Here is a 13,274-nt window from a genome sequence, read left to right as displayed (position 1 = left end):
ACGAAAAATGGACGTTTACAAGCCACCAGAACCTCTGCTCCAGCTTTCACTATAATATTTAAACAAGATTATTCAAGATATGCAGGCAAGGTGAGGTGTTAAGTGGAACTTGCTGCTTTAAATGAAGGTACATATGGTTGGGTTGGACAAGTAATCCTGATTAAGGTTTGCAGAGTGAATAAGGGGAGAGGTGGGTTAAGTGCTGGGGTGAATAATGTTAAATGAACTGCAGAGCAGGCCTGGCTGGGACCAGCTGGCCACACGACCTCTTTCACTTCCCCCTCTCACCAGAAAAGCTTTAAATGAGAGTGCTGATAGATGAAGGCTAATAATAGCCCAATAATTAGTGTGCATGCATCAATTAGACCAGAGGATGAAGAGAGAGAGAGACACCATAAATTTATTTACCTTTGACTTTCTGCTATAAGGGCCACATGAATGACCACATCGTTCACAATGGGACCCTGCAGGAAACAAGCAAAGAACACATATTAGAAAAGTTTGGGTCTCAACGGAGAAGACTCAAAGGCAAGGACAAAGAGTGTAAAATCCATCGCCTGTGAGTTCAGGAGTGAGCGACTTCACTAAAAATTAAGAAAAGAGAGGGAGACCTTAAAAGTGAAAGAAAAGTCAGAGCAGTTAGAGTATAACCGATGACTGGGTGGTGGGAGAGAATAGAGCAAAACAAGCTTCATTGAGAAGAGAGAGAAGGAGAGACTGCAGACAAAGATGAGGGAGATGATGGTGGATCAGAGCCCTGATTCTTTATGCTAGCTCATTATGATGTAGTAATTTGGCTGAGATAATGAGCTGCTGATTGCTGAAGGTTTAGGTTGGGTCATATCAATCAGTAGCTAAAGCCCTACACACAGAGGACAACTAGCCTCCATTTAAACCTTCCACTGCCACAACTACTGAACGGCAAGAGCATCTTAGCAGCTAATTTGTCTTGTTTTCTCGAGATCACAACTTCTCTATGTTTCAAAACAATCATTATTTCTGCCGTTCTACTTGGTGCCATGGTCAAACAATTAATAACCAAGGTTTGCAGGCACTTCTCTTGGAAAATTGTATCCTTCCCATCCTTTCTGCAACAAGTCAAGTCTGCTTTATTGTCAATTCTTCCACATGTACGGCACATACATACAGAGAATTGAAATTGCGTTACTCTCAGACCCTTGGTGCATACAGTTAACATTAAACACGTTAAAATACAGATAATATAGTTTAAACATATGTACATACAACTATACAGCTATGCAAATGAGGACATTGTAGAAAAATAAAGAAATAGATAAAGTGGCATAAGGCACATGGCAGAATACATAGAGTGCAAATCAGTTAAGTAAAACAAAAACTGTGCAGATATATGTGTAGTGCAAGAAGAGCTTGTCAGTAGGGAGAACAGTCCTTATATCAGACTATCCGAAGAGGTAGTTTGCAGTCAATGCTGGATGAGGTAGTGATCAGTCCAATGCTGCACAAGTGACAGGTGCTGGTCACAGTTTTTAAGTTGGTGAGGGGGGGGGGCTCATAGTGTCAGAGTTCAGTGTTGCATGGGGTAAAAGAGGGGAGGGGGGGCAAGGACGGGAGGGAGTTCATTAACAACTCTAAAAACTGTACTATTAACCAGCTAATATGTAAATAACACACCTTCAAATGCGCTAGGATGCATCAAATGTTGAGATAGACAGATAAATTAGTCGGAACAGAAGATGGTAATATATTTGTGGCGTAGGCTGTTTGTATCGACTTCCCCTGAACCGTGGGGAGATAAGTGCTCGGTGAACAGGGCAAATCACAGCTTTGGGTTAAATGACATATTGGCACAGCCATTTTGTGAAGGCAGTGCAGTGAGTCATCACAAGGGCTGATCAACAGACACTATACATGCTAATTCTGCCCTGTGTGAGGGCTGCAGAGGAGGATGGTATTTTGTTCAGGTGGATGGGAGCAGGTTCGAGCTGCCCTTGATGGATGGGAATTTAATGTCTGGGTATGTGGTTAATATGTGACAGGTGCAGAAGTATTCAAAAAGTGAAAAGGTGCTGTGTAACTTCAGTAGTTTGCACTATGCTATTGAAACAACTTGGAGAGATATTAAATGGCAGGGTTAAAGTCGGTCATTTATGCACCCAAAATAATTGCAAAACAATCAACTGCAAAAGCGTCAACATTAACATTTAAGCATTTGCCAGATGCATTTGTCTAAATGCTGGAATACACTGCAGGGGTGAAAGTCAGGACAGAAAATCTGAACACTTTTCAGGCAACATGCGCTTGGAGATTTTGAAAATGGTTACAGAGAAAAACTGGGCTTCATGCACACTACTCAGGATCACACAATACCAGACAGTCAAGATGTTAGAATACAACAAACTCACAAAGAAGCATGCACCTTGTTGCTAGGAGACTCATGACAGATGAAAACAATGTGTTCTAAAATTGGCTAAAAATATCAAACGTTTGAAATCCACCGAAAGAATGGAATCATGGTCTGAAGCTTTAAAAAAATCTGAATTTGTGTCGCTATGTGCTACATGGTTCTCTGTGAACTCTGACTGCCTAAAAATCAGCAGACTGGCTCTGACTTTCAGCACTGTTGACTCCTTCAGAATGCAAATCGAGGCAAAAATGTACACTACAGTTGTTTAGTGAATTCCCAGCCTTGACCATACATTTAGAATATGTGTTTTATCTGCAAACACTTTAGTTTAGGGACCAATTCTCACTATTAATTAGTTGCTTATATTACTAGCATACTGGCTATTTATTAGTACTTATAGAGCACATTTACATTTATTAATTTGGCAGATGCTTTTATATAAAGCGACTTAAAATTGAGGAATACATCAAGCGATTTACCATAAATTGGCAATAAACACGAGAAGTGCCCGCTATACAAGGTTTCAGTCATCGCTCAAAAGCTAGGACAGGAAAGGATACGGATAAAAGGGAACAGAAAAAGTGAAGGCATAGGTTTTTTTTTTATTGTATTCTACTTTTTTTTTTTTTTTTTTTATGAGGAGGCAGTTAGATGCTCACAGAAGAGATGAGTTTCTGGTTGTTTCTTGAAGATTGTGAGAGATTTGGCTATCCTGATGGAGTTAGGTAGGTTATTCCACCAACAAGGTGATGTTACGGTGAAAAAGAACGTCCTGGAGAGGGAGTTTGTGTCTCTCTGCAATGGGACCATATTTTAATGCCTTATTCTGCATTACCATATTTTAGATAACATTAATCCGAACCATACCTAAATCTAACAAACTACCCTACTAACTATTAATAAGCAGTAAATTCGGGGTTTATTGAGGCAAAAGTCGTAGTTAATAGTTATTTAACAGCGAGAATTGGTCCCCAAGCTAAAGTGTCAAACATGTAAGCTACAGGAATAATTTTTTCCATTGTTTATGTTGTTGATCACATTGAAAACTTAAATTGAAATGTAATGGGCAAATACTAAACATTTGTACATTGTAAGTCCACTGTCATTGTGTATATGTCAGTGCATATGCAAGACTCATTGCAAATTAAAACAATCAGACTGGGGAGAAACTGGGTCACAGGGAACACATGAGGAGCAAAAACCCAACAAAATAGTCCAGGATCCTGACACTTTTAGCATAATCATGCTGTATCTGCAAAGAAGCACAAATGAGTCCTCAAAAGAGTAAACATCTAAGGCCTCGTACCATGATGGTATAATATGTTAAAGCCATGGTATTTTGATAATTAACACATCTATGTATGATTACCATATTTATATAATATGGTATTAATGCTACTTTAACTTCAAATTATACTATGGTATTATGGTACAGACTAGGGATGTGCGGGTCTAGTCGACTAAACGGTACAGCTCCTACTAGTCGACACTGAATACAATAGTCGATTAACGTTACACCAGAGAAAAAAAAACAAACAAAAAAACATGATGATTTTATAATTCAAATTACCATCATTTTAACGTTACATTTAAAACATTTTGAATAAGTTAAAATAAAACTTTTGAAAAAGAATACATATCAAAATATTTAAATATAGAAATATTTTTAAAAGCGTATCTGGGCAGAAACTACATTTTTACCTCAGACCGCTCATGCGTTTTCTTCATGTCAGTTGCGGCGAGCTCAAAATGACCACGCGAAAGACCAGCAAGGTGTGGGATTTTTTTTTAATTAGAAGGAGATGGAAAAGTTGTGTAAACTGTGTAATGTCAAATTGGCTTACAATAACTCTACTGGAGCGATGCGTAATCTTATTCAATACAGGCACGCATGCGTTAGCTTGGAGGCTAGCCAAAGCCAGCAATGTCAATCTTTCATACGTCGCTGCGGTCCGTGATCCCATCCACGCGATCTATTCTTCTAATCGAAGACCCACTTCGGTGGTGGTGCGGGATTTCCAGGCTCTTTTCGAAACTGTCTGCTTGCTTCCCAGACAGCAACATAGTGTTGGCCCAGATCCGGCCCACATCTGGCCCTTGTGAAATCCATGTGGGCCAGATATGGGCCGGATCTGGGCCGACACTGCTTGCTGTCTGGGTTGTAGTTATCTCTCTGCATGCCTGTGACTTCAGTTCCTGCCGAGCTACTTTTTTTTTTTTCAAGTGCAGAATCGTCTAGTCCAGTCTTTCGCCAGACCACATTAACGTGTTAAATTCACTGAACAAATGCACATGGTCTGAGTAAGTAAAACTAGCATTCTTTTGGTTTTAGACAATGTAGCCAACAAGAAGTACATTTTTAAAAGCCATTTTAATGCTATTCCTTGATAAACGTTCCTATTTTTTTTTTACTTTTGTTTTAATATGTTGGCTAACTTTATATGAAAATGAAGAATTCTGTCAGTCTATTGATTGATTTTCAATTTCTGCATTTCTCCAGCCGATCTGAATAAATAAGCTATGCACTGGTTTATGTTGAGTGTATATGCTCTTTCTTTTTTTCTGTTTAACGACCGCCTAAAATTAAATGATAATAACGCGAGGCAAGCATATGGCATAATCGTGACCTATTTTTAGCAGAATTAATTGAGTGATTTGACAGTGTGATTCAAAAATTTAAGTATTTCAAGTGTAGGCTGTTATACAGACACACGCACATCTTTTTTTCTTTTGCCATTTTTTGGGGGTTTCTAGCTTTTAGACTAGTCGACTAGTCGGATACAAAACTTCCGGTTAAACGAGTCAAATTAGTCGTAGCGCACATCCCTAGTACAGACTGTAATCAGGGTAGCACCATATTTAATTTTTGACATGAATGAAAATGAGGCTGTGAGAGATAGAAGAACTTGGAGTACTGTTGTTTAACAACAAATTAACTGTTCAGCTGATGAAAATTTCTGAAAAATTATTTCAGTAGGCAAAAATCTTTGAAAGTTGTGATTTGTGAAAATCACAAAAAAACTTGTTTTCATCCATTTTAAATCAATATGGCATCTAATCTGATTAAAAAGTCTATAGTCCAAACATTTTTTGTGAGGGCAAGTAATTTTAATACGGGGGAGCATCTTTTCAACATTTGGAGCTTTCGCAAATTCAAAGCAGTCATACGTTGACAGGCTTAGACTCTAACAGTATCTAGGTTAAGACTGACTGCTGTGTAAGCTGCCCCTGCATGCTGAGGAAATTTAATATCTGATGTAAAAGAGCACTCGAAAAACCTCCCCTTCGGCAGCTAAGTGATGTTTTCACCGAGTCTGGAGATGCTGGAATTGAGATGGGATCACTAATGGCAAAAAACTACAGCTTGTGAGTGTATCACAAAGGTGTAAAAGTACAGACTAATGAAATGCTACTACTGATGCCTCAGATGCAATATACCGTAATACAGAGATCACATTTCATGTTATTACAGTGTTTTCTTTTTGTTCAGACAGTAGCAACTACAAAACCACAAACTAAATGTAAAACAACATTCTACAACACCAGTGTTGCTCATGTGGCAGCAAATATTCTGTTCTATTTTGACAATCTCAAATAAGCCATTTTTATTGAATCCATTCTTCTAATTAATGATTGCAAATGTAATTGAGCTATGAAGATTCTATGCTATTCTCTTTGATTCTATTCTCATTGCAAACTCAATGTAACTGTAAGGATTCTATTCCAATCGGGCAGCCTGAAATAAGCCCCTTTTCCTGAATCCATTTATGTGACAAATCAATGCAAACCTAATGGACTGTCTCTTCGAGATATGATGTGGATAAAAGAGATCTGGCAGATCCACATTCCCTTTGCAGTTTGTTCTTCAACTGCTCTTCTGTAAAAAGGCAAAAACATTAACTCATGTGAACTGCTGCTCTTTAAGATGTCTAATGTTCCTTTAAGGATAAAAATTTGAAGAAGTGTCTTTGTCGATGCAGTGACTTCTCAATGTTAAACCCTACAGCTGGCAAGTTTGGAAACTGTTTACATATTTCACTTTATAAAGCACCCCATCAAGCTGAGAGATGGAAAACGACAGATGATTCTAAATTCTGAGACCACATTGAAAATCTGGGATTCAAAATTTTATTTGAACCTGCAAATATTAAGTTTTAGGATTTTAAAAAATGATAAGCATTGGTCACAGACTTTTGGGCCCCATTGTATTTACAAAAAACTCTTTCCAAAGTAGAATGGAAAAAAGTGCTTACTTTTTCAGCTCCATTCCACTTCTTATAATAGAGTGAAGGGGCTCCCTATGCAACAGAGCAAGTCTGGCCACAATCACCTTAAAGAAATTGAAAAGGTTGGGGATTGGACTTTTGAGAAGGTGGGAGTATAATTGTTAACAAAGGCTTGCTGTGAATTCGATACACATCACCCCTCTCTAGAAGGACCACCAATATATATTAGATTTAGTCGGCAATCCTTATGACAAGAAAAAAAAATCAATTTATATTAAAGCGAGGCAGGTGAAAGCCTCAGGAGTCTGGTGCTTGTCAGTGGTGTTGTATGTGATGTAATTCCCATAAAGATGCAGTGTGTGGAGTGAGAGGAGATAAGGAGGCTGATCACTAATACCCATTGAGCCGCTCCATGGGAAAGTCTGTGCAGAGCGGTTTTAGAAAAGCCTAGGACTGTGTTTTTAAGTCACTGATAAAACAAACAGTCACTAGAGTAATTTGAAAGAAGATGACTCAGAGCTAACCTTGACATTTTTTTTGTAATTTATTCTACAAGCTCCCTATCTAATAATCATCAAACATCACTAAAGCACAATATAAGGCTTTGGGTTCAGATGTACTTTTGTGTCTCACTGCATAAAGTGACATAAAAATGATGTTTCTATATTTTACTTTATTAAAACCAACTGACAGGTTTTTTGGGGTCTTTTATTGGTTTTGGTCTTGAGGTCCAGTCTTGGTCAGGGTCTTGTGGGGGGTCTGATGTTAGTTTGGGTCTTAAAGGTTCTTCACCCATAAAACTTCAGATTCAAATTTCACAGTCTCATAATTCTGTACATACTTGCCAGTTGGCTACTAAACAATGCTTGAGCAACATTACTTATTTAGAGGTGACATATGCCAAGATATTCTTGCAGTGAAATACACTCCAAACGTTACAGCATCAGAGTGACACTGGATTTGGATTCTCACACTATGAAGTCTGGAGTTATAATAACTGAGTGAGTGATATCTTGCCACATTCATCACGTCTGCTGGCTGTCGGTGATAAACATACAACACATCTGTCACCACTCTGCAGAAGTTTGAGAAACGACTTTCAGCTCCAACAACAAATATGTTTCCGCACTGCCATCAGCATCGAATCCCTCCGTTGCCTTACCAAATGTATGGTCCTTTTCCTGTTCTCTCTTTAGTATTTTTTTACCCATCATCGCTGTGAAGTGTTTTGTTTGTGTCTCTCACCATGAAGGTGGACAACTGAGGTGCTTTAAAGCAGTGTGTGCATATGCATGAGTAGTGATGGCCATTGGAATTTTTCCATCAATCTTTTCAGGACTCACTGCTTACACACACACACGCACACACGCACACACACACATACACACACACACACACACCCACTGCTTACATTAATAAAAGAGTAATTTCCACCAGGAAGAGCAACCTTATCAAGTACAAGGTGAATTAGTTTCCCCATCAAAGGCGAGATGTGAGCATGTGTGTATATGTGCATCTACTTACTTCCAAGCAACATCGTAAGTGTGTATGTGTATGTGTATGCAAGAAGGTTGTGCAGAATTAAGAACTGAACAGAGAATGTCCTTTAAATGCCAGTTCCTGAATTTGAATTAAGGTAGTCAATAGGATGCAGAATTGCAATTCAAATTTGAATGCAAGTGGAACTGAAATCAATAGAAATTCAAAAGGACAGATAGACAGAAGGATGGACAGGTGAAATGATAAAATGATATAACACTAGACAAATTTATGGCTCTATAGATAGAACAAAAGAACAAAGGATGGATGGATGGGTGATAGGAAAGCTCCGATTGATCGGCCAGAGATCGGTATCAGCCGATAATCACACTTTATGACTCGATCGGTACTCAGACATTTGGCCGATCTCACGAACCAATCGCAATTTGATGACGTCAACGCGTGACGACGAATATGATGCAAGTCATGCTGCAAGTCATGGCCGGTGTGGAAATGCTATGACGTTTCGAGAAACAATGTTGTGTATGTTTTGCATGATGATATGATGAATGGATGGTTCATTTTTTACCAGTGACCTTAGAGCTGATCTGCGTATCACTGCACACGTCTGCGGAGCGCAGGCTTTACGGCACAGGCACCGGAGCTGATCGCGCCGCTCTATGAACATTTATTTATAAAACAAAATATCTTCTTTGGCCATATTAGCCTACTCAATAGCATTAACAGAGGCTTTACTCCTTTTAAATTTTATCTGGAATTTCACCGTTTCTGTCACTGCAACGATCAGGCGAACACACAAACACAAATGAAATCGTCTGCCTAATGAAAAAAAATATTTAAAAAAAAAATGTAGTTAATATTGCATCATTTATGATTTATTTTACCCACCTGCAAATAATCAGAATGCATTTTTTAATTACCCGACCCGCGGATTATCTGCAGCGCCCGTGGATAACCGTGATCAAACTACTCCGTTTTGTTCTTTCAGTACTTTAAATGTTTCTATTTATTTTGTCCTCTCTCTAACATTGGATGATCAAAACGTTCTCATCTTGAGCAGAAAAGAAAGATAAGTTTCAAAGTTTAAATTCCAACCTAGCATATATATAAATAGAATATATATATATATATATATATATATATATATATATATATATATATATATATATATATATATATATATATATATATATATATATATATATATATATATATATATATATATATAAAAAAGTATGTGTTCTTAGCCTACAGATTAATAATGCTAAATATAGATCTGAAACGTCTTGTTACATCTGGTTTGAGTCGTAGGTTATAGATAGATAAAAAGATAGTAAGAAAAATAACTATATTTGCAGCATTGTTTTTTTTCTGCTGTATTTTACAGTTTAAGTAACAGTCTCACGAGCGCACAGCACGCAGAGTAGTTTCCTTTTGAGTGAAAATAGGGAGGAAAAGCTGGGAGGTTTTAAAAGAGTTCTAAGGGAATTATACAATTGAATATATGAATTAATTCATTATATGACTGGCTGTCTTCAGAAACGATTCAATGGCATTTTGTTTTCTTCTTCGCTCCATGTAATCCCTAAAGTAAATGTTCTTAAATCGCAATACTGCTTTGTCCACGGAGTTTACGGAAAACAGCTGTAATTCAGCTTTTCCATAAGCGCCACCTACTGTCAGTGAGTGGATTTACAGAGACTTATATTTACATTCAGCCTTTGTGCAGTTTCTCTCTAGCCAAAAATGGACCGAATTTGCATGCCCTGCTGTAAATTTTGACCAGTTGAGGAAAAACAAGCTTATGTGGATTCTACACATTTAAAAAGAAATTTATCTGAAATTATTTCAGATAAAATACATATAATCACTTATCAATCAATTATCATTTTGACTTAACCCTTTTCTTTATTGAAAGGCTGAAATGTGAGGTTTACCTTTTTATAAAACTTTTTCAAAGCTTTATTTGAACATTTACATTAGATATTTGAACATGCTATTAAACTGTTGTCAGTCAAATTGTCATTTAAAATCTGAACATTAATGTTATTGTTTTAGTGATTATGCAAACAAAAAGTCATTTTATTTGCTGTTTGTTGATTTTTAAGTATAAAACTTGGTGAAGTGATTTATGTGTCTGTACTTTTTGAACATCTCCAGCACATTTTAACAATACCGTGATAATACTGATAACCGTGATAATTTTGGTCACTATAATCGTGATAAGAAATTTTCATACGTTACATCCCTAATAGAACGATAGATGGATAGATGGATAGATGGATTGCTCTGCTGAACAATCGTTTCTAAATTTAAACTGAGCTCCATCTGTGCTTTGTTGAAACAGGGTACATCCATCAATCAGGAAAAAAGGCCTGTCTAATCTCTAAGCAAGGACATGGTTCAAAATGAAGATCTGCCTTTATACTGAGGACAAAGTATGGGGAGATGTTAGGAGGACAAGTGTAGGCTGAGAACAACTTATGCATAAACACAAACTGGCAATAAAATTCAATTATGTAGTGCATGAGCACTTGCATAAATATTGCAGAAAGATGCTCAAAGACAGGCCGTAATTCATATTGCTAAATCCCTCCATAAACAGACACTACCACACGTGGACACGAACACACCACGCAAACAAACAGCAGCCACAGCAACGTGCTCTTTAGTCAGCGTAGCCTTTGATGCAAAAGTGAAAAGACAAGCACGCCACGCATTACTGTGCAATATGCAGTGTCCTCCTTCAAAGCAGCAGGGCTCCTCCCAGTTTCCCATGCAGCGGTGCAACACTCGTGAATAACTCACTGCCTCTGATTAGACAATCTTGGGCTCCCAAGCCAATATCAGTCAAATTATAGCTACATCTCAACAAGGGCTGAGGTTATTCGGGATGATTTTGCTGGCAATATAGTACAATTAAGCCACAAGATGATTTGAATGTGTTTTTCTTTTAGCCTCAAGTTTCATGAAGTCATTAGACTGGTTTCATGGCATGAAGGTACGTTTCTTTGAGATGTCAAGTGCCTCACCTTGAAAGCAGATGAGAGAAGGCAGCTTCAGTCAGGGGAGGAATGAAAGAACAGCTGTTACACCAGACAATTCGCAGATCACATAGTAGGCAGGTATCGCATTTGCATTTTTGTTGCTTATGAAATAAATGCAATCAAAATACTGCTGCTTTTAATGAACAAGTGAATATGATGAACAAGTAATCCAGTGTACCTAATATTTAATAATATTATCCCCTCTGCATTTTTAAATCTATTTTCAGGCATAATTTCAGAGAGATAAATTAATTTGATTAAGATTAGCAGACTGCATTGTCAGAGAACAGGGAGTGTTCGCTCATAATTCACAAAGATTAATATATCATAAAATAAAATTAACTTCATGTATGTGAATCAGTTACAACTATCTTATTCTGACATTTAAAAAAAAGAGGACTATTTCATATATTAAAATATTTTTTAAAAATAAATCCAGTGTGCAGCCAATTTTAAGTAAATTATGCTGCTTAATGTTGCAAACTGGTATTTGTTGTCATTTAATTTTAATTTATTACTATAATCCTATTCAGGCTTGGTTTTGTGCAAATACACTCTGCTATTCTCTTAGTTGTTTACCTATAGTGGCTAGTGAATAGGAAAGTTCGCACATTCACAACAGATTGCTTATTTCCGTGCTGAAAAATAGGATGGATATTTAAGTAAATATATCTGCTTGTTACTAATAAACTGCTGTTTATTATACTACTATATATAGTCAATAGTCCTTAGCCATCTTCAAGAATCGGCTAAAAACACATCTCTTCCATCTTTATTTGACCCTCTAACTCTAGCACTCTCTATTCTAATTCTATTCTTTAAAAAAAAAAAAAAAACTTGTCCCTTTCAGACTTGCACTCTATTCATTTACTAACTGCTTGTTTTCTTAAAAAACTAGATACTAACACTAGCTTTTATAATCTTTTTGTATTCTATCTATTTGTTTTCTTTTTATTTATTATACAATTAGCAAAAGCAAAAAAGGCCTCTAATACTAGTATGCTCTATTTTTTTCTATTCTTATCGGTTTTATTTTTATTTATTATATAATAAAAAAAAAACCTTGCTATGTGTACTACGTTAAGCTAACTGAGACTTGTTATAGCACTTGGATATCATTGCTCTTTTGTTGATTTTGATTGCTTCCATTGTCCTCATTTGTAAGTAGCTTTGGATATAAGCGCCTGCTAAATGACAATGTAAATGTAAATATACGTATTAAATAATATGTAAACATGACTCATGCATGCAATAATGAAGCTCGCTCAGCACTAATCTCAAGCTCTTTGTTAGCTTTTATTGCACGCGTGAGTCATCATGCTTTTCTGATAGCTTCCCACATCCTTACATACTTGTATAAAACTACATTTGGTAGCTAGCACTATATTATGTATAAAGTCTATGATAGACTCAATGTAACAAGACTGCTGACAAGCAGCTTCCTAACAGCTACAGACACATGAAATCTCAAATCTAACAGACAAGGAACAAAAACCATTCATTTAGTGAACAGGACTGAGACCACAGATTCACATTTAAACAGTAAAATGACAAATCTTCATTACTACGTTTTTGAAAGAAGTTTCTTATGCTCAGGTTGCATTCATTTTATCAAAAATAAAGTTTAAAAATACAAAAAACTGTAATATTGTTAAATAATATTAATATTTTTAAAAACTGTTCATATATTTTAAAAGAATGTTAATGTATTGTAAAATATAATTTGATGCAAAGCTGAATTTTCCGCAGCCATTAGTCCAGTCTTCTACAACAACCACAGAAATCATTCTGATTTAGCGCTCAAGAAATATTTATTACTATTATTAATGTTGAAAACAGTTGTACTGCATGATATGTTTATGGAAACTATGACACATTTCAAGACTCTTTGATAAATAGAAAGTTCAACAAAACAGTATTCATTTGAAATAGAATTCATCTATTATTATAAATCTCTTTACTGTCCCTTTTGTTCAATTTAATATCCTTGCTGAATAAAAGTTATGAAACTTTTGAATGGCAGTGCATACTCAAATACTTATCTCCAGTTTTAGCAGCAGGGTTGTGTGTTAAAGTTTTAATTTCATGATTTTTTACTAGACAGGCTACAGTGAT

At 36.5% G+C, this 13,274-nt stretch overlaps 1 protein-coding gene across 5 annotated transcripts in view; it reads right to left on the bottom strand.

Moving 5' to 3' along the window:
* Positions 1–13,274, bottom strand: part of LOC306872573 (phosphorylase b kinase regulatory subunit beta-like) — a gene marked incomplete at its 5' end in the record, with an annotated part of 79,707 nt that overhangs the window by 22,508 nt on the left and 43,925 nt on the right. For all 5 annotated transcript variants that reach the window (XM_079421182.1, XM_079421183.1, XM_079421181.1 and 2 more), the window contains one exon: positions 409–464. In XM_079421182.1, the coding sequence (XP_079277308.1) occupies positions 409–464 (56 nt within the window). The remainder of the gene's footprint in view (positions 1–408; positions 465–13,274) is intronic.

The sequence above is a fragment of the Barbus barbus genome (genome assembly GCF_936440315.1).
Source record: "Barbus barbus genome assembly, chromosome: 1".
Classification (NCBI taxonomy): domain Eukaryota; kingdom Metazoa; phylum Chordata; class Actinopteri; order Cypriniformes; family Cyprinidae; genus Barbus; species Barbus barbus.
The sequence above is the reverse complement of the archived record's forward strand: the minus strand, read 5'-3'. Positions and strand labels throughout refer to the sequence as shown.